At 48.1% G+C, this 21,782-nt stretch overlaps 2 protein-coding genes across 7 annotated transcripts in view; one reads left to right on the plus strand and one right to left on the minus strand.

The window, feature by feature from the left end:
- The window catches only part of CRLS1 (cardiolipin synthase 1), a 34,541-nt gene extending 29,326 nt beyond the window's left edge, over positions 1–5,215 (plus strand). For 5 of the 6 annotated variants that reach the window (XM_016937420.4, XM_024352173.3, XM_024352172.3 and 2 more), the window contains exon 7: positions 2,320–2,639. In XM_016937420.4, coding sequence (XP_016792909.1) covers positions 2,320–2,404 — 85 coding nt within the window. In that variant the 3' untranslated portion in view covers positions 2,405–2,639. Of the gene's footprint in view, positions 1–2,319; positions 2,640–4,997 lie in introns of those variants that run through there. The other variant, XM_054674597.2, reaches the window with a different exon arrangement.
- Positions 5,216–5,783: 568 nt separating this feature from the next.
- Positions 5,784–19,094, minus strand: LRRN4 (leucine rich repeat neuronal 4). Its single transcript, XM_001167419.7, has 5 exons — positions 18,864–19,094; positions 17,179–17,838; positions 15,813–16,017; positions 9,785–9,922; positions 5,784–7,481 (listed from the first exon to the last, which is right to left on the minus strand). The coding sequence occupies exons 2-5, from the start codon at positions 17,831–17,833 to the stop codon at positions 6,257–6,259; spliced, it is 2,223 nt and encodes a 740-aa protein (XP_001167419.3). The 5' UTR covers positions 17,834–17,838; positions 18,864–19,094; the 3' UTR covers positions 5,784–6,256.
- Between the last annotated feature and the right edge of the window lie 2,688 nt (positions 19,095–21,782).

The following is a 21,782-nucleotide window of genomic DNA, read 5'->3' on the forward strand; positions in this document are numbered from 1 at the left end:
CTTATACCTTCTGATATAGGATGAAGGCTTCTTGAGTGTAGGTCCATCAGTCCCCAGTTCATCTTATACCTTCTGATATAGGATGAAGGCTTCTTGAGTGTAGGTCCATCAGTCCCCAGTTCATCTTATACCTTCTGATATAGGATGAAGGCTTCTTGAGTGTAGGTCCATCAGTCCCCAGTTCATCTTATACCTTCTGATATAGGATGAAGGCTTCTTGAGTGTAGGTCCATCAGTCCCCAGTTCATCTTATACCTTCTGATACAGGATGAAGGCTTCTTGAGTGTAGGTCCATCAGTCCCCAGTTCATCTTATACCTTCTGATACAGGATGAAGGCTTCTTGAGTGTAGGTCCATCAGTCCCCAGTTCATCTTATGCCTTCTGATATAGGATGAAGGCTTCTTGAGTGTAGGTCCATCAGTCCCCAGTTCATCTTATGCCTTCTGATATAGGATGAAGGCTTCTTGAGTGTAGGTCCATCAGTCCCCAGTTCATCTTATACCTTCTGATATAGGATGAAGGCTTCTTGAGTGTAGGTCCATCAGTCCCCAGTTCATCTTATACCTTCTGATATAGGATGAAGGCTTCTTGAGTGTAGGTCCATCAGTGGGAGTTTTTTCTTTCTCGGATAAACTACATCCATAATACAAACCTCTCTGATCTTCATTTTTTACTTCTTTAAGGTGATGCAAGAACTTAAAACATTTGCAAAGCAGTCTAAGAACTGTTTCGATATTTTCCCTGGTCTTTTCACAATCATCTTGTCTATTTATTTTGACAGTATTTTTTTTCCCCTAGGAACCCATGAAGAGAGAGACAGTATTTTTTTTTTTAATCAAGTCACCTTTATTGAGTCTTTCTAAAGCATCCAATGTAGTTTTCAGAAATAGCAATTAAAAATTTTTTTATTTCTTTTTTTTTGGAGACAGGGTCTTGCTCTGTCACCCAGCCTATAGTACAGTGGCATGATCATAGCTCACTGTAACCTTGAATTCCTGGCCTCAAGCGATCCTTCAGCTTCAGCCTCCTGAGTAGCTGGGATTACAGGCATGTGCCACCACACCTGGCTATTTTTTTTTAATTAATTAATTTATTTATTTTTGAGACAGAGTCTTGCTCTGTTGCCCAGGCTGGAGTGCAATGGCCTGATCTCAGCTCACTGCAACCTCTACCACCCGGGTTCAAGCGATTCTCCTGCCTCAGCCTCCTGAGTAGCTGGGATTACAGGTGCCCAGCACCATACCTGGCCAATTTTTGTATTTTTAGTAAAGGCAGGATTTCACCTTGTTGGTCAGGCTGGTCTCGAACTCCTGGCCTCAGTTGATCCACCCGCCTCGGCCTCTCAAAGTGCTGGGATTACAGGTGTGAGCCACCGTGCCCAGCCACTAATTTTTTGTATTATTATTTTTTGTAGAAACAGGGTCTCACTATGTTGCCCAGGCTGGTCTCAAACTCTTGGCCTCAAACAATCCTCCTGCCTCGGCCTGCCAAAGTGGTAGGATTATAGTCATGAGCCACTGCGTCCAGCTAGAAATAGCAATTTTTCTAACACATATATTTCATTGGTTTATGTATGAATTTAGAATATCAAAGTGGCATGAACAGGTTCAAGATCCAACAAAAGGGAATCTTGATTCTGCCTCACCTAATAAAAGCAGAAGTGCGTGGGTGCACTAAAAAGTAATCTAGCTGTGGGCATTCGGCATGCCATGGGTGTCAGGTGATGTCATTTCAAGGAGAATCCGGTTAAGGGTAGTTTGGTAAAGAAAGCTGAAATTTATTTAAAATGACTCAGATATCTTTAGAATTCTCAAAAGCTGCAGGAAATAAGAGTCTGGTACCCTGAGCAGCATGGGGCAGTAGAAAGAGCATGTGGGCTTTAGAGTTCAAACCAAGTCAGGCTCAAACATAGTTCTGTGATAAGCCCTGAGCAAGTTATCCGGGTCTTCCATTTCCCCCTTCTGGAGAAGTCCTTTGGAGGATGAGTCCTTCTGGAGGATGAGTTCGTTGTAAGAATAAAATGAGAATGTAAGACACCTAGAGGATGCCCGAGTAAAAAATGACAGTTGCTAGTCGTAGTAATTTGTAGGGCTCATGATCTAGAATAATTTTGTTTGACGTTACTAATTAAAATGAAGTCTTAAAGAAAAGCAGTGTATTTAGACTCTTGTAGTTAAGAAAAATTACACCACAGAGCCCTTTTTACTTTTTAAATTCATTTTTACATTTTAAATTCATTGCATGTATTCATTATGATTCCCGTTGCTACTATTTTTTAGACTTGACAACTACATTTTATTTCTTTTCTTCCATAAAAGGTGTTTTACAGCTTTCACCACAGCTGCATCAGCTTATAGTTACTATCATTATGGCCGGAAGACTGTTCAGGTGATAAAAGACTGATGAAAGTCATCCCTCACTGTTAGTAAGGAAGCAGTATACATCAATGGGAACAGGGCCCATGGAAATGTACAGGAGTTTCCCTATTTTGGTGTTCATCTTGAAAAAGGACTTGTCAGAATCAACTGTGTCATCAAAATTTAAGTAATGTGCATTGAAAATAAGGTTGATCATGGGAATATGCAGAATTTCCAATGTATTTTTAAATACAAATAAAATTGTAATTTAGAATTTTTAATCTTAGGTTTCTTGATTAATTTATAAGAGATCAATTATTGTCAGTCTTTTTTGTATGTTTTTTAAAAACATAGTCCAGAGCATAGGCAGAGTTGACACCTCTCTTTTAAGTGAAATTTGGATTGCTCACAAAGCACTAGGAAATGTCGTGGGGTTCAAATATATATCCTACACAACTGGGCAATACATTTTTGTTTGATTTTTAGGTCTGTGTATACATTAACAGTTCATGTAATTAATACCTGATCATTTGGGATAATGAAAGTGAAGTTAGTTGTAGATGAAGTGAAGTTATAAAAGAGATTTAAAATGCGGTAAGTTTTTAAGATAATAATCATACAGAAGGTATGAAGTTCATTTTCGGTAGTCTTCCAACCTCTCAGGTGCCTAATAATTTATGTTTGAGGATAACAGGTAACAAAGATAGTCGAGATAGGAGAACATGTCTATTAGTCTTTGCACCTAAAAGGCAGTGAGTTACGTTCCTGCCTTCCACTGTGTTTCTGACATAGCAATGTTTGTTTGATATTGGAACCTGGATTCATATTTTATGTAAATAATATCAAGCTGTATATTTTTCAAAGGTTTTTTAAACTTTGGAGACTCTTTCTTTTGTTAAGCAGTTAAAGGAATAAAAGAGCTGGAAAAAAAATTGTACCTTCAACTCAGGTTGTTCCATATAACAGACGTATTCTCTGCTGTTACGTAAGTTTTCCGATTCACAGAGTCCATTCATGTACATCACTTACACTTAAATTGTAAAAATAATTAGTCTGACCATCTGACTTTAAAAGACTGTTGCTACACGTACATCATGTTTAGGAGAATGTGGGATATGGGGAAGGGGAGAAGAAGACAGTCCAGTGGTGACTAGTTGCTGCTGCTTAACCTATGGCCTATTGCTGCCCATTGTCCCTGGTTTTAATCCACGCCTATTACGGAATACTGCAGTGAGATTATCCATTCTCAGCGTGTTGAGCTGCATTAAATTAGAATGGGAGGCTGTAAGTAAAACTCATGCCTCTTGGCCAGGCATTCTGCACCAGCGTGTCCCTCTGTGGCTTGCTGGTCCTGGTTGTTCTCAGACTGGCAGCTGAGCTGCGCTTGGCTTGGAGCATACTGAAGCCTGCAGCCAGGGACACCGCCATTGAATCAGATGGAGGGGGTTGAAAAAGCAGAGAAGGGGGCATGTGGCTGGCTATTCTTGCTCTCTGGAGAACAGCTTCATTGTTAGGAGTAGTTAGGCTGAAGGTGGACTTCCCACTGCTGAACCACCCAAGAGGCACACTGAGTGAGTCTCTGCATTAGTGACGGGTGAGCCACATAAGAGTAATGTTTAAAAAAGAGAGGACTTGAAGTAGCTATGCGAAAATTTAGAACTTTGCACTTTGTTACGCTTATTTATGGTTTAGTGTTGATGCCATTTGGAGTGACCTATGGGTTGGACCCATAATCTTTTTATTATTAAGGTCTCAATCTGGCTCTGGTTAATAAACATTTTCCACTTCATCCCTTAGGAAAATGGTCCAAGTCTCCTCAGGCTTTTGGATACTGAATTGTTATAAAACACATCAATTCTGCCAGTTTATAAAACACTGGAATTGTATTAGACATGTCTGAGTATGTACTTGTTTATAGACTCAAAACATGATGAAAATTCATTTCAGTGTCTTCACAGAATAGACTTAACCTTGACAGTAAGCTTAAAGCATTAGTGTCATTTAATTACATGTCTGAGGAATTTATACTAACTAGATTTTGGGCTTTTGCAGCAAATTTTAGTTGGGGCCTCATTCCTGAGCCCAAGTGACCCTTTCACCTCAGCTTCCCAAGTAGCTGGGATTACAGGTGCACACCAACTGTGCTTTGCAGTTTTGTGTGTGTGTGTGTGTGTGTATTTTGTTTTTTTTTACAAGCCCACAACATCATAGCTTTGCAGTTTTTAACCAGGAGCTGGTGGAGATCTTTGAAATCATTTAGGCCAATTCTTTTAGTTACATTTATGATGAAACTAGGGATCTACCTTAAAGTTTTGGGAAGCTCTTTCAAAACTTCAGACACCTAGAAATATATATAGTGCAGTTCAGTTTTAGTTTCTGCAGCATGGTTTGGAAACAAAAGATACATGGGATTTAAACTTGATTTGTTTTCTTCTTACAGTAGAAGTAAATGCTCTTGTGGCTTGAATCGCATCTCCCAAGAAAGATACGTTCACGTTCAAACCCCCAGTACTGTACATGTGACCTTATTTGGAAATAGGGTCTTTTTAGATGCAATCAAGATAGAATTAGATCATACTGGATTACAGTGGGCCTTAACCCAATAACTAGGTTTTTTTTTGTTAAAAAAAAAAAAAAAGGAAATGTGAACAGAGAGAGAATGCCATGAGATGATGGAGGGATAGATTGGAATGATGTCTGCGAGCTAAGGAATACTGAGGATTGCTGCCAACCATCCGAAGCTGGGAGAGGAGATGGAACAACTCCCTCGGAGCCTCCAAGAGGAACCAACCCCACTGATGCTTTGATTTGGGATTTCCGGCCTGAACTGTAGGAAAATAAATTTCTGTTCTTTTAAGCCAGTTTTACCAGTTTGTGGTAACTTGTTACAGCAGCTGCAGGAAATTAATAAATGCCAATGTTGAAAATTAAAATCTAGAAATATGGCTCTAATTATAATTTCATAGAATCATTTTTTCCTGAGTTTCCCCTGAGTTTGCATAAAAGTGAAAAAGTAGAGGACAGAGTAGATGCCTCCCACATGAAGACAGATTATTAAGGCATTGTTTGATGCAATTAGGGCAGAGAAACACTTGGGCTTCTAGCTAGAGCCTCGGGTTCTCTTTTGCTCATTTCTTCCCTCTAATTAAGAAAAAATATTTCCAAAGTTTATTATGCCTCCTAAAAAATGAATTTATAATTCATTTGTCCATTTAGTCTTAGGTGAAATGCAGTAAACACTAACTTAAAAGGACAGCCTTTCCCTGTGTTTGACAAATGTTCCCAGAAAACTGGTTTTAACTGTAAAGCCGGGAGTACATTTTCTTGTCATGTCCTGAAATGGAACTAATAAACCCAGAAGGCCTTAGGAAGCAACCATTAGCTCTCCCCCTTACCCTAGTTCTCAGGAATTGGAACTGGAAATACACTGGAATTGATTTCTTGAATAACAGAGCTCATTGTGTCTTAGAGCTTGACCATGAAGGAGCTTCCGCTGGAAAGACCTGAGGATGTGATTTCTAACATGATCAAAGGGGCTGGGTTATGCAATTTCTCTGTTTCATCCCTTCCTACTTCCATACACTATTCTACGGGATAGAGCGGCACTGACTGCTGAAAACCGCAAATGAACCAACACACAAGAAGGCCTGGCGGCAGTGGGGAGCGATCTGGCATTGACCATCAGGTTCCTGGGAACAGAGAGTTAAGTAGAAGGAAGGGAGGGCAGTTGTTCCTTGGACCCAGACACTCAGTGTGGCAAGTTCCATGTGTGCCCAAGGCATTCTGGCTTCACGGGAATTAGAAACCCTAGGAGCGGATGGGGTCGTTTTTGACCGTCTGTGTCTTCCTTTTTGCGCTCAGATCCAGTTCGATGAGACGCGTTATCCCAGAAGCTGGGCTAACTGACGGTCTGGAGCCCCAGCGGGTAATCATCAAAGGCCGGGTTTTTGTAGGCCACCAGGTGCGTGTCGCAGCGCTGCAGGCGTAGCATCCGGCCCCGCCTGCAGAGACATGCGGACAGCACCATGGTGCTGGCGAGCAACAGGCCGCTGGCGGCGCACAGCCCAGAGAGCAGGAGCGCGAAGCTGGGCTTGGTGGTGAAGGCGGCGCACGGGCTCCTCCAGCCCGAAGACCGTGGCTGGCTCAAGCCCGCCCTGTTGGCCGCCAGCACGCACACGCGGTAGGTGGTGCCCGGCGACAGCCCGTACAGAGGGTGCTGCCGGGCCGTGGCGTAAATGACCCCCACCACCGACTGGTTCCCCGCCCAGCCCTCCGCAGAGTAGCGGATCTGGTACCCATGCACTACCGAGTTGGGGGCACACCAGTGGACCAGCGCCGACGTGTCCGTGGTCTCCGTCACCCCCTGCAGCCTGGGCGGGTCTGGGATGGTGTCTTCCCCGCTGAGGCCGGGGCACCGGCACCGCCACCGCCTCTGCAGCTCCGCGCACGGGGTCTGCAGGTGCTTGCAGGGATGGTAATCACAGGGGACGTCCTGGTGAGGCGTTCCCACCTCCTCCTTCCTCCCCTCCTCCTCCTCACTGTAGTCGTCCAGCAGCAAGACTGGAATCTCGCCCTCGGAAGGACTCGGGTTGGAGGCTTGGGGTGTGGCGTGTGTCCTCTGGCCGGGCTGAGGCGAGCTTATGCTGCGGTCCCACGAGGTGGGGAAGGGGCCCAGGAGCTTGCTGGCCGGTGGGGTGGAGGCAGCTGAGATATCAGGCTCAAGGACAAGCCCGGGGGCATGTTCTCCTCGGTGCTGGGTCCTGGTGGTGCTGGCAGCCCTGGGGAAAACGCTGGAGTTGCTGTGACCTGCTACAGAGTTGGTCGTGGAGGGGGCAGTCCCCTCCCGTGCATCGCTGTGCGGCCATGCAGCTACCGTGCGAGAGCCCACGTTAGGGGCCTTGGAGACAGTCTGCTGGTCTCCCGCAGGCCGGGTGGCGGGGGCTGCACTGGGCGCGACGGTGGGACCCTGTGCATAGGTGGAGCGGTTGAAGCAAGGTGGGTGTGAAGCCCGGAGAGTGGTGCTTTGGTCGGACTGGCACACTCCGGGCAGCTGGGAGAGTGACAGGGAGGCTGAGAAGGGGCCGCTGGATCCCGCAGCTGGCGCGCACATAGTGTCTGCTGCCCTGGAGGGGAGGCCAACCAGTTAGAAGACGTCTGGCTTCAGGGACACTTCTGCGCAGAGCTTTGAATCCTCATTGCCGACGTCACCCCCTGCCAAGCCCATCAACGCGTCTCTGCCAGGCACCCCAGGGCACACACGCCGCACACACACGCATCACCTCATTGATTCTGGGGAAACCTTTGGAGGAAGCTCCTGTCCTCACTCCCACTGGGCAAAGAAGCAAACAGAAGTTTAGAAGGAGGAACTAATTGCCCAAGACACCATAGCTAGCAATGGCAGAGCCTACCCCGGGGCAAGCACTGAGAAGGAGTTCAGATTCTCTAAGTGTCATTTGCCATTTTGTTCTCACCTGTCTGTTTCCTGGCAAGAAAGCACTAGTAATAAAAATCATACTCGGGCCGGTGCGATGGCTCAAGCCTGTAATCTCAGCACTTCGGGAAGCTGAGGCGGGCAGATCACAAGGTCAGGAGGTCAAGACCATCCTGGCTAAGACGGTGAAACCCCCTCCCTACTAAAAATACAAAAATTAGCCGGGCATGGTGGCGGGTACCTGTAATCCCAGCTACTCAGGAGGCAGAGGCAGGAGAATCACTTGAACCTGGGAGGCAGAGGTTGCAGTGAGCTGAGGTTGCACCACTGCACTCCAGCCTGGGCAACAGAGGGAGACTCTGTCTCAAAAAAAAAAAAAAAAAAAAAAAAATACTCATACAAGCTACCATTTCTGAGTGCTTCCCACATGCTAGGCGCTATTCTTCACACTCCAATGTGTCAACTAATTTAGTCTGCACTACTTTTGCAGTAGACTGTATTACCCCATTTTACAGATGAGAAGGTAGAAGCCAAAGTAACTCAGGTGAAATAGCTCAGCTCAAATCAACAATAGTAAGTAGGCCAGGTACAGTGGCTCATGCCTGGAGTCCCAGCACTTTGGGAGGCCCAGGTAGGAGGATCACTTGAGGCCAGGAGTTGGAGACCAGCCTGGTCAACATAGTGAGACCTCGTCTCTACCAAAACAAACAAACAAAAACTTAGCCAGGTATGGTGGCACATGGCTGTGGTCCCAGCTACTTGGGAGGATGAGGCAGGAGGATTGCTTGAGCCCAGGAGTCTGAGGCTGCAGTGAGCCATGATCATGCCACTGCACTCCAGCTTGGATGACAGAGCAAGACCCTGTCTCTAAAATAAATTAATAAAACAGTAGTAAGTAGGATGAAGCTGGACTCTCTGGCTCCAGAGCCTGTAGTCTCAGCTTCATCATTAATACTGTGATGAGACCCTTGACTGCAAAGGGCCCAGGTGCTTCTCTTTGGAGGGAATGTGGGGTTGGGGGGCAGACTGAGCCCCACTTCACAGCTGGGCTTGGGTGGGAGATGAGGAAAGAATCTTGGCCGGGCATGGTGGTTCATGCCTGTAATCCCAACTCTTTGGGAGGCCCAGATGGGAGGATCACTTGAGTCCAGGAGTTTGAGACCAGCCTGGGTAACATGATGAGACTCCATCTCTACAAAAAGATTAAAAAAAAATTAGCCGGGTGTGGTGGCTTGCACCTCTGGTCCCAGCTCCTCTAGAAGCTGAGTAGGATGATCGCTGAGCCCAGGAGGTTGAGGCTGTAATGAGACATGATTGCACCACTGCACTCTAGCCTGCGCAACAGAGCAAGACCCTGTCTCCAAACAAATAAACAAAAAGAATCCTGCAGAATGGTGGTGAGGGGGGGTTGCCTCCCAAGGTATAGTGTTTACTTGGTGGAACTGGTTTCAAAGTGCTCAGGACTGGGGGTGTTCCCAGCCCCCCAGCTCCCATTGTCCTGGTGGCCAGCCTAAATGTGGCTCCTCACTGCAAAAACAGCTCTTTCTAGCCAATAGTCTTCATAAGAATTTCCCAGGAGAGCTCTGTAAGCCCACGGGCCTAGGACTGGATAACCCGGGAGCAGGAGGCCAGGCTCCATCTTGAAGACTCAGTAGAACCCAGTGGTTAAGCCAGACTACACTTCCCAGCCTCCCTTGCAGGTAGGTGTGGCTCCTGGCTAATGAATGTGAGTGGAAGTGAGGAGTAACACCTCCCAGCCTGGCTCACTAAAAGCCTCCAGGTCTGCTCCTCCATGCTCTTTGCCCCTTCTGGCTGGCTGGAATGGAGGCAGCTTCCATCACCTGGATCCCTGAGTATGACTACATGGGAAGGGCTGCCCAGCCCAACATGGCTAAAGTGCCAAGCATGGTCACATGAGCAAGACGTAAGCTGGAGAACTTCAGCTCCTGAAGGCTGACCCTCTGCCCTCAGCCATCTGCTTTGTAAATGTGTTACCTGCTTAGGACAGTTCTCTTTGCATCCGTGAGGAGCCAAGACAAGTCACAACTGCAAGTGAGGGGGTTGCCAAAGAGGTTGATCGATAGGACCTGGGAGGAATCCAGGGTCCAAGGAGGGAAGGAACTCAAGTTGCAGCTGAAATACAAACAAAAAAATTAATTAAGTCAGGTTTTTACAATTGTATCAAAGATATTCCCAGAGAAGCATGGTGTCAGAACCATGCCCATGGTATCAGAAGTATTCTGATAGGGGTTGGAGAATACTGCTTTGGGCAAAACTCTTAATGACCTTGAACTTCATTTTTTGTCCTCTGTTGTAAAATGGAGATACCAACCTAACAGGAAATATTATGCTTCATATCAACTGGGTACAATATTCCCATGACTGATCGTTGTATCAAAAAGAATGTGTGTTGGCTGGGCACAGTGGCTCATACCTGTAATCCCAGCACTTTGGGAGGCAAAGGCAGGTGGATTATTTGAGGTTAGGAGTTCGAGACCAGCCTGGCCAACATGGTGAAACTCTGTCTGTACTAAAAATACAAAAATTAGCCGGGAGGTAGTGGTGCACCTGTAATCCCAGTTACTCGGGAGGCTGAGGCAGGAGAATCACTTGAGCCTGGGAGGCAGAGGTTGCGGTGAGCCAAGAGCACACCACTACCCTCCAGGATAGGCAGGAGAGTGAGACCCTGTCTCAAAAAATAAAACAAAACAAAACAAACAACAACAACAAAAACACAAAAAAACAAAAAGAATGCATGATGATAAAAGTGTTTGTAAATGCAAATCTCTACATACAAATAGATATTGTTATTATGGACCAGTGTTATTGCACTGTGGCTGGTGACACTCAACGCCAGTCCTTTGGAAGATGCCTCATTTAAGTGCATCAGTGAACTCTTGCTAAGTAGAGAGTATCCTCCAAACTTAGTAACTTAAAACAATAAATATTTATTCCTTTGCATGATTCTGTGGGTTGGCTCAGTGGTTCTTGTGGTCTGGATTAGCTCAGCTGGGGCCAGATGATCTGGGATGGCCTCATGTGTAAGCCTCAACTGGGTGTGCTGGGACTTCTCTCCATGTGTCTGTCATCACCCAGGAGGCTAGCCTGGGCTTATTCACATGGTAGTGGAGGGATCCCCAATAGCAAGAGAGGGCAGGCCCCGGTGCTCAATTGCTTTCTAGTTTCTGCTTACATCACATTTGCTAATATCCCACTGGCCCCAAGCAAATCACAAGGTCAAGCCCAGCTTCAAGACGTAGAGCAATAGACTCCTTGAAATATGGGGCCTGGTGCAATGGCTCATGCCTGTAATCCTAGCCCTTTGGGAGGCCAAGGTGGGAGGATCATTTGAGGCCAGGAGTTTCAGACTAGCCTGGGAAACATAGCAAGACCCTGTCTCTACAAAAAAAATTTAACAATTGGCCAGGCATGGTGGAGTACACCTGTGGTCCCAGCTACTTGGGAGGCTGAGATGGGAGGATCGCTTGAGTTAGAGGTTACAGTGAGCCATGATTGTGCCACTGCACTCCAACCTGGGGAGCAGAACTAGGCTTTGACTCTAAACAATTTAAATTTAAAAAAATATATATAGGAGGAGCTGCAATCATGTTGCAAAGAGTTGTGCCTACAGGGATGGGGGGAATTACTGAGGCCATTTTTGCATAGAGTCTACCACACCTAGCAATGGCAGATCTGCTCCTGGCTCCCTTCTCTTTCTCACCCAGAGTCTCACAGAGTGTTTGGCCTTGACTTTCTCGACTCCCTGAGTCTCCTGGACCTCCTAGATTTTGCCTCATTTACATGTACTCAGTGATAATTCATCATGGGCAATGGGAGCTGCATTTTACATTCAAGTCTCTTCTGACCAAAGGCTGGCTTTCCTCAGTCTGCCTGGGAACCTGCCCTTTGCTACTCTGGAGAAGATGCTGTTGTTCTGGGAAAGGAAAGACATGTCACCCAGATCTGCTCTATCACTTCTGGCCAGTGGGAAAGTGACAGTCACCCCTGGGACACCAGATTTATGTATGTGCCATTTATATTAAAACTTAAGCCATATGTGCATATACAAGTGTATATATGTATATATGCGTGTATGCTTGTTTTTGCAGATTTTACATAGCTAGAATGGAAATGTTAGAATGAGAGTTCAATCAGTATTTTTGTGTGTGTGTGGAAAGGAAATGCTTTTCTTTTTCCCTGAAGTGGGAAAGGAAGAGGATTACATTTTTTTTTTCTTTGAGTAACACCGCTGAGTCCTTTCCTTACATTGTCTCATTAACATCACTATGACAACTTAGTGAGGTAGACAGCATGTTACATGTTCTACATGTAAAGAAAATTATTCTTAGGGGAAAAGGTACAATTAGCTTTGGTGGTTCTTTCTGCCACCCAGTGCCACCTACACGTGATAAAGTCCCACATGCTGAGGAAGGAGAGAGCCTGGCTGGTTCCTGATGCATGTCACTTTTGGGTATTCTCTACTTCTGATAGGGCCCTAGTGTGGAAAAAGTCTCCATTTGCTCTCCTAAATAATTTCTATTGGAGAATTGTTAATAGAAATTGCAGATACTTCCATGTCACTTTCCAGTAGTTCCATGTCATTTACAATCATTAAAATGATGAAAGTTATTAGACTTACTGGTAGATTTTGTCACTTAAGGTGTTAAAGAAGCAGACACACATACACACTCACACACACACACACACACAGACACACACCACTCTTCTGGTAAGAGTGGACCATGGCTGGGAGCGGTGGCTCACACCCGTAATCCCAGCACTTTGGGAAGCCGAGGCAGGCAGATCACGAGGTCAGGAGATAGAGACCATTCTGGCCAACATGATGAAACCCCGTCTCTACTAAAAATACAAAAAAAAAAAAAATAGCTGGGTGTGGTGGCGCGTACCTGTAGTCCCAACTACTCGGGAGGCTGAGGCAGGAGAGTCACTTGAACCTGGGAGGTGAAGATTGCAGTGAGCTGAGATAGCGCCACTGCACTCCAGCCTGGTGGCAGAGCAAGACTCCATCTCAAAAAAAAAAAAAGAGCGGACCCACAGGCGTCAGGAGACTGTCAAAAGGGCCCATCATATAAATGAAAATATGACCTCCCTGGTCTAAAATGGGGCCTGTGAAGATGGAAACATCTGTCAGAAGGCAGTAAGGAAGATGGGAGACGAAGAGGACTTGATCTAGAGTTGCCCTAAAGGGTCAAAGGGAAGGGGCTGGCACAGGGGCTGTTGGGGATGGAAACGAAACGAGTCCTGGGGACTTGACTCCTGCAATGACTCTTCCACCCCTTTCACCTGGCTCCCTTGGGAATGAATGTCGCTGATGTCCCACATTTTGCCAAATCCCGTGGTCACCCCATTCTCAGCTGACTAGGGCTCCTGATGGTTTTGCCAACCACTCCCTCCCTCCTTAAGCACTCTCTTCTCTTGACCTCCAGGACATCACATTCTCCTGGTTTTTCTGCTACTCCACTGGTCACACCTTCTTGATCTCCTTTCCTGGTTCTTCTTCATCCCGATGTTAAAAGTTGGGGTTCTTCAAGGCTCAGTTCTGGGCCCTCATCTCTCTGTACTGTCTCTCTGGTGATCTCATGAATTTCTTTGGCTTCAAATATCATCTTTATACTCCCAAATTTATACCTCTGGCTCAGACTCTCCTCCTCCAAGCTTCAGTCTGATGCAGCATTGTGTTTAAGGTATCAGATGTGGAGCCAAACTGCCTGGGCTCAAATTCTGATTCTGCTATTTACTAGCTATGTGAACTGGGGAAATGTATTTAACGTCTCTGTGTCTCAGTTTTTTCACCTGCGAAATGGGAATAATGACTGAATCCTCCCTATCTGGATTGCTGCAAGAGTAAATACTTCAATACATGCTTAGAACTATGCCTGGCACAGTACAAGAGGTTCGTGTTATTATTACTGAACGTTTCCCCTGGATGCCTCATAGATCTTTACTATCCAGCAGGCAATTAGATACGTGATTCTGGGGCTCATGAGAAGGCCTTGGCTGGAGATACTCAACTAAGCATCCTCAGCACAGAGATGGAGGAGGACGCATTAGGCTTTAGGGAAGGGGATGGTGCTGGAGTAGTGCATAGGGTGACAAATGACCTGCAAGACAGTTATAAGTGGAAATAGGCAAGGACATTAAGAAGGCCTAGCCAGGAAGGCTGGAGAAGCACCAGGGCAACATCTGGGGGCCAAAGAGGCAGAGAACGTCAAGAGGGAGGAAATAAACAATAGGCTCCACAGACGTAAGTGTCCACTGACTTGGCAGCTGATGTGGGTGGTCAGATTGCAGTGAATTGACAAGTAGAGGGATGAGAGGAAGTGGTCATCACTTCTCAACCTGGGACGCTTGCTCTTCTTGGGCCTGGATGGCCTTTCTCTTCTGACATTCACCCGGTGAGCTTGGACTTGCCTTTTGAGATATGGACCAATTATGCTGTTCCTGAAGAAGCCTCTCTGATCCAGTCTGATGGATCATTACCCCCACCTGTCTTATAACACAGCACATGGCGTGTGTCTCTGCTATGGATCACGATGTGTTATGATAAATGGCAGATATCTGCTACCTATACTGAACTGTGAGCTCCCTGAAAGCAGTGGCCACGTTGTCAACGTCACCATCACCAAAGTCATCATGACCATCAATATCATTATCTTTATTAATATCACCACCACTATCACATCACCATTGCCACTGTCAGTGTTCTCACCACCACTATTTTTTTGTTTTGTTTTGATTTTGAGACAGAGTTTCATTCTTGTTGCCCAGGCTGGAGTGCAATGGCGCAATCTCAGCTCACTGCAACCTCCACTTCCCAGGATCAAGCAATTCTCCTGCCTCAGCTTCCCAAGTAGCTGGGACTACAGGCACATGCCACCATGCCCAGCTAATTTTGTATTTCTTTTAGTAGAGATGGGGTTTCACCATGTTGGCCAGGCTGGTCTCGAACTCCTGACCTCAGGTCATCCACCCACCTCAGCCTCCCAAAGTGCTGGGATTACAGGCATGAGCCATCATGCCTGGCCTCACCACCACTATTATATCATACAATCATCACTATCCTCAGCATTATAATTAGCACCAACACCCTTCATCATCACCATCACCATCACTGACATCAATCAGCATCAACACCATCACCATCACTGTCATCACCATCAGCATCTCCATTATAACCACCACCATCATCTTCACTAATTTTAGAGGACAAATACCATATGCCAGGCACTGAGCTAAGTGCTCTACATAAACCATATACTTTTTTTCTCATGAAAAGCCCCAAAGCAAACTTTTATTGTCATAGCTCTATCTTACAGATAAAGAAACTACTTGATATTTGTATCCTGGCACTTTACACAGTTCTTGGCTTTTTATCGAGCTCAAAGGAGTCTGAGCCAGAGATACAAAGCATTTCTCCTCACAACATCGTGTGCTCAATAGCTATTTATTGAATAAAGGACAGAATGAGTGAATGGTTCTGCCTTTGCTTTGAAAAGTTGTTCATCCTTTTAGAAGAATAATTCCATCTTTAGTGACTGCATTGTGTAAAAGAGGACTAACAGGGCCTGCCCATAGACTTCCAAGGGATTTTCTAACAATATCAATACTTTCATCCCTAGACCCACTCAAATTCTGGAAGGGACTGAACTTGCATGACATGTGGGGAAGAAAGCAGATCCAGACAGAGAGGAGACCTGAGGTCCTCCTCACCTCTTCCCACTGTAAATTTCTAAGACTGGGCTTAAAATAAACTTTAAAGGCATAGGAGTTTGGCGTTCTAATGCTACTCTGAACTGGACTGAGTTGCAAGGCTAGGTGGCTGGGTGGACTATCTGGGACCTACCCAAGATATCACCCAAAGGGTGGGGGAAAACAAAGCCCCAGAGAGGATTTGGAAGAGTATTGGGAGAAAAATTAAGGTCTGGTTTGTTCTATAAAATTCAACATAGCGTAATGGGCAAAAATCAGTCATGTGATGAAGCTGTGCCTCAGAAGCACTTACTTCTGGAACAGAAGGACCTGTAGATGTGGAGTATCTTGAAAGATGTGTGTGGCGACAGAAGCAAGTGCTGGGGAGTCCTGACAGTCCAGCTGCTGCAGGTTGGGGGTCATCTTGAAAATGTCCCCCTCCAGGGTCGTCAGCCGAGGCATCTTCCTCAGGTAGAGGGATGTGAGCTTCGGCAGGTCTCTGATCCACCCTGACTCAACTGAAACACAGAAGGGAAACTGCCAACTACTCCAGAACGCACAAACCCAGGAGGCCAGCACGGCATGAAGGAAGAACGAGAGTGGCAAGGTGAATGGTGAAGGTCATCGCTGAGCACGGGCACAGTTAGCAGCTCTGGGAATCTCAGAATTGTGGTCATTTCAGCTGGAAGGGTGCTCAGGGACAAGCAGTCCTTCCTTTCTTCCAATCTGAGTCGGCCAAGGCCAGAGAGGGGATTGATTGGCCCAAGGCTACATAGCTGGAAAGCGGCAGAGACAAGGCTTGAACCCAGGACACTGTCTCCAAGTCTGTTGCTGCTCCACCTTCTCATTAAAGTCCACACAGAAAATAACCAGACTTTGCTCTGATGTCTGTCAAGTGTGGGGAACTTCTGCGGAACGTAATTAAGGAGGCGAGGGGCCCCCAGAAACCTAATTTTGTGGCTCTCCTAATACATGGAGAACGTGCCCCTTCCCCTCGGTATTCCCCATTCTAGCTGTTTTTTCTCTTTGTCTTTGATGAAACAGGTGGTTGTAGACACGTGAAGTGTTTTTTAAAAAATAGTAAAACCGACCTTGTGAATCAAAGAACACCAAGAACAGGAGACCGGTTATCCTCACCACTCTCCTGTGGCTTGAGTGATTAAACATTCACAGAAACTATTTTGCCCAACCAGGTAGAAAAATCAGTGAATTCATCCTGGAAGCCTCAGTCACTTCAGCTAACTGCATGTTTGCGGCTCAGTTTTTCCATTCATCAGCCCCAAAGCATGCACTCACTTCCCCATTCCACAAGCACTTATCTAGCCATGCTGGGAAGCAGAACAGAGTGGTTAAAGTTTTGGGCTCTGGACCCAGAATGCCTGGGTTCAGATTTGCTTAATGTGTGACCAAGTTTCGCCTTTCTGTGCTAGGGTTCCCTCATATGTAAAAAGGAGATGGTAACAGTTCCTATCTCTTAGGATTCAAGAAAGTGACTCCTGTGTGGCGCTTCAAACTGGGCCCGCTTGCTCGAAAAATGTAGCTGGTGTCTTTTTGAACCCTCCTACGAGCTGGGCACCCGGGTCACCCCTCGAGGAAGAACGCAGCCCTGCCCCCCGGAGCGCACGCGCAGCCTGGCTCTGCGCTCAGGCCGGCTGAAAACGCGGGGCGCCCGGACTCACCCCGTTCAAGGAACGTGCCGCTGAGATCCAGGACTTCGAGCGTGACCAGGGGCGCGCCATCCTCTCCAGCGAACGCCGCCTCGGCGATGCCCCCCTGGGCTCCGCGACCCAGCGCGGTGCAGGAGAGGTTGAGGAGCTGCAGCGCGGGGAAGCAGGCGAAGGCCCGGGGCTGCAGCGCCCGCAGCGGATTCCCGGCGAGCGCCAGGGCGCGGAGGCTGCTCAGCGCGGGCCCGGCGCACGGCGGCAGAGCGGCCAGCTGGTTGTAGCTGAGGTCCAGGGTGTGCAGCCCCGCCGGCCCACCCGGGCCCCAGCGCAGCGCGGCGATGCGGTTGTGGCGCAGGGTCAGCACCTGCAGCTGCTCCAGGTGGCCGAGCTCGGAAGTGCTCAGGGCGCGCAGCAGGTTGTGGCTGGCGTCGAGGCTGCGCAGTGTGCGCGGTAGGCAGCCGGGCAGGCGCTCCAGGTTGCGGTTCGCCAGGGACAAGGCCGTCGCATCCGCGGCGGGCAGCCCCTCGCAGGGCGAGTCGGTGGCGTTGCTGCCACTGCTCCCCCAGGGGCCCTGCTGAGTGACCCGGAAGAGCGGGACCTTCTCCTGGGGAGGGTCTGCCCAGCTGGGGCGCAGCACCGTCAGCAGCAGCAGCGGTAGGGTTTGCCGCATGGCGTCTGGGGAGAGAACAGCAGGACGCCCATCAAATCCACAGGAACCCCCGCACAAAGAGTCAGATGCGCGTCCCAACCCCACCTCCAGGGCTCTGAGGAGGAGCACAGGCGCTGGATGTTCCCTGCAGGGCGGGGAGACGTTCCCAGAGTCGCCCAGTGTGCAGTGACCTCTCCCCTGTCTGCTTTTGCCCTGTCGTCTCCCCTAGGAGCACTGTGGTACCCCCTGCTCTTCCTCCCTTCAAGGATGCCTTTTCCTCTTCTCGTGAGAGAGAGGCCTTCTTCATCTGTCCAATCTGGGCCTGAATCTCTCAATAACTCCCTCCGTTTATGTACCCCCATCCTGTGAGCTTCTACAGGAAAGGGATGTCCCCTTTATTGCTGCAAACTCTCCCCAGGAAAACAGTCACTGCTCCATAAACGTGAATGCCCTCACGAGGCTAGAAACATGAGGAAGATTTTGTCCGTTCAACAACTCTCAGTTACCCCGCTTTTCCCCATTAGAACTGCCCAGCCACAGGGGAATCCTAGTTTGCCTAAAATAAGTCCTGGAGTCCATTTCTTGGGAGCATGCTCAGGGTTGCCTTCAGCAGAAGAACAAAGCCCTGTGAACCCTGGAGTCAAACATTTGCTGGTCCCATGTGGGTTCTAACAAAAGCCAGATCCCCCAGTATTAGCCCTGCCCAGGAGGGATGGCTGGGAGCTGCTAGTTGTGGAATTTCTGGACTACCTAGGGTTGCACAGGTCAGCTAGGAGATCAAGCAGAGGAAGATCCGGCAGCCATGGGCTAGCTTGGGAGTGGCAAAGATACCGTTAACCATGCCCTGGCCATGAGGTCACTGCTCCATATCCCTCATCACTGCAGATGTGTATTCCTGCCCCAGCTCTCTGTGCTGACCAGTAGATCTCCGAGTCACCACCCAGGCTCCAGGGGAAGGGTCTCTCTATTACTAGCTGGGGATGAAGGCAGTGAGAAAGATCCTGGAACCTGAAGCCAGGAGCGTGTGCACCCAGCAGTGTGTCACGCTTACCTGGAAGTGGTCCTTTTGGAGTGTGGCTCCTCTGGATGCACCTCTGAAGTTCTCAGTTTTGTTTTATAGATTCTAGGGACCACTGATTTGGACAGCAACTCAGCTACGAACTCCAGAGGGAGGCCTGTCTCCCAGCTGCCTCTCTCCCACAACCCCCATCCACTGAGAGGGCCTGAGATACTCCAGTCTTTCCCATTGCTCCTCCTTTCCCATCAAGACGCTGTTGTCTTTAGCCAACACCCTCATTGCTCAGCTCCCTCCTCTCCCGCTAGGGCCTGCCCCTGGCCCTTTCCAGGCCTGGCACCTCCTCCTAGCCCTCCCCATCTTTACCTCTCAGAACACTACCTTTCCCAGGCTGGAGAAATGAAAGGAGTAGCGGTGAGGGCTAGTGGAGTGCAGTGAGGCAGAGCAGCGCTGTCACCACTTAGGAATTTGATCCTTCCTGCCAGGTGGCTCCCATTTTCTGGGATGGCTGGAAGCCAATTCTCCCAAAGGAGGGAAGGCATCCGAGTCTAGAGGAAGCTTGCAGGGATTTCCAGGAAAAAGTGGCAGGAGAGAGGATCCTCAGAAGGGTCTGGGGCAGAGCAGGCTCAAACCAGACCCAAGAGGCCCGGAGGAGAGTTTGTTTGGTGGCTCTGGGACCCCGCTCAGTCACAGTGTGGACGTTTGTCTCTCGTAAGGAGTGAGAATAAACAGAGGACAGAAATGCAGAAAGAACATTCCCGCTGCATGCCTGGGAGGATGGGTCCTGATTACCAGCCCCAGGTCTCCCGAAGATGTGATGCTTGAGTGAGCTTTGTTTAGAGACCTTTTTTTTTTTTTTTTTAGTTTTTAAATAAAAATATTCATTTTTATTTTACACCTATTGATATGGTTTGGCTGTGTCTCCGCCAAAATCTCAACTTGAATTGTATCTCCCAGAATTCCTGTGTGTTGTGGGAGGGACCCAGAGGAAGGCAATTGAATCATGGGGGCCAGTCTTTCCCGTGCTGTTCTCCTGATAGTGAATAAGTCTCACAAGATCTGATGAGTTTATCAGGGGTTTCCGCTTTTGCTTCTTCCTCATTGTCTTTCGCTGCCGCCATGTAAGAAGAGTCTTTTGCCTCCCGTCATGATTCTGAGGCCTCCCCGACTACATAGAACTGTAAGTGCAATTAAACCTCTTTTTCTTCCCAGTTTCAGGTATGTCTTTGTCAGCAGCATGAAAAGAGACTAACACACCTATATATAATAAATGTTCACTTATTATACTCTATGTTGTAGTCATAATGAAAGGAAATACTAAATAACAAAATGTTTAGAAGTGATTATCTCTAGATGGTGGGATGACGGGATTTAGGTGGCTTTATTTTCTTTCTTTTTTTTTTTTTTTGTTTAGAGCAGACAGCACCTCTCTCCCCCAGAGTCCCAAGGCAGAGCTCGGTCATTTCCTCTGAGGGCCTTTGATCTGCATCCTCCCCCAATCCCGCCTAGCCCCATCTGAGAGTTCGTCAGGGTTAATGAGCCGCAGCTTTGCGTGACAGCCACTGAGACCAGAACTTTCCTCCTGTCAGTCCTTATCTGGACAGCCCTGAGGAACTCCAGGATACCTCAGAAACTGGCCTATTAGGGTTGATTGGTTAATTGGAAATTCCCGAGGATCTCCATTGAGGCCTTCTCCACCCACAGCCTGAAGATCTTTCCAGTCTCAGTGCCAGCTAGGACCCTGCTGCTCACAAGCATTGCTCCTCTGCCCGAGCGGGGCAGGAGAGGCCGCTCTGTGCTCCCCAGCCTGGGGCTCATGCAGTCACCTCCCAGGGAGCCCGGGCCCAGGCCCCAGAGGTATAAACACATGCCATGGAGACATAGGAGGCCAGGTGGGAAGAAGTCAGAGAGTTAGAGGTGGGGTCAGCACGCAGACCAGTGGGCAGCCTGCTTCCTCTTTGCCTTTGCACGGAGAGCTCCACGCCCAAAAATTAAAACATTAAGCCAGGCATGGTGGCTTATGCCTGTAATCCCAGCATGTTGGGAGGCTGAGGCAGGAAGGCAGGAGTTCAAGACAGGCCTGGGCAACATAGCAAGACCTCGTCTCTATCAAACAAACAAACAAACAAAAAGAATTAGAACATCATGTTTCCCTCAGAGTTAAACCAGCCAGGTCCACCCATGTAAGGCGACTGACCATGCTGAGGCCAGCAGGGGTCTGGGGAGTCCAGGCAGGGCTTTCCCAGATGAGAGGGAGCCAAATCCATGGAAACACGCCTGGACTGAACAGAGACCCTGAGGAGGAAGGAAGCTGGTTCACTGCGGAGGCCTATAAAACAGGACCTTGGGGAGCCATGTCAGGGTGCTACTCCTCTGTGCACCAGTAGGCGAGGGTTCTGGAGTGGCCCTGGCTGAGGAATCCCCCTGGAGGCATCATCCTGTGGTTGCCTGAAGCCCCAGGCCCTCTGAGCCAACTTCTTGCCACTGCTGCTTGCTGGCCAGTTTGCCAGTGGTGGCAAGGGCCTGGCCTGGCCAGGCTGACCTGAGGTTGGCCCTCTGGACTGTCCTGTTTCCCTGGTCATACCCAGCCCTAGCACACACATCCTTGGCAGGCTGCCCCGTGCAGCTTCTGAGCTGGGGAGGCTGATGGCAGACCGTACATGGCAGGGTTTGCTTATCGGTCTTTCTGGGGCAGTCGGTTGGCCTTGCCCCAGTGGGTAGTACACTCTGCTTAGCTTCATCATCTCCTTTTTAAAAACTGAGCAGTTACTATAGTCAGAGCCTAATGCCATATGCATAGTCTCATCTAATCCTCCCCAGGTACTTACTATCATATTACAGACGAAGAAACTGAGGCTCGCAAAGGTTTTTGCGCTCTAGATTCTGGAGCACATATGGAGTGAGCTATGTGATTTAACCACGTCTTTTTTTTTTTTTTTTTTTTTTCGAGACAGA

Source organism: Pan troglodytes, chromosome 21 (genome assembly GCF_028858775.2).
Source record: "Pan troglodytes isolate AG18354 chromosome 21, NHGRI_mPanTro3-v2.0_pri, whole genome shotgun sequence".
NCBI classification, from domain to species: domain Eukaryota; kingdom Metazoa; phylum Chordata; class Mammalia; order Primates; family Hominidae; genus Pan; species Pan troglodytes.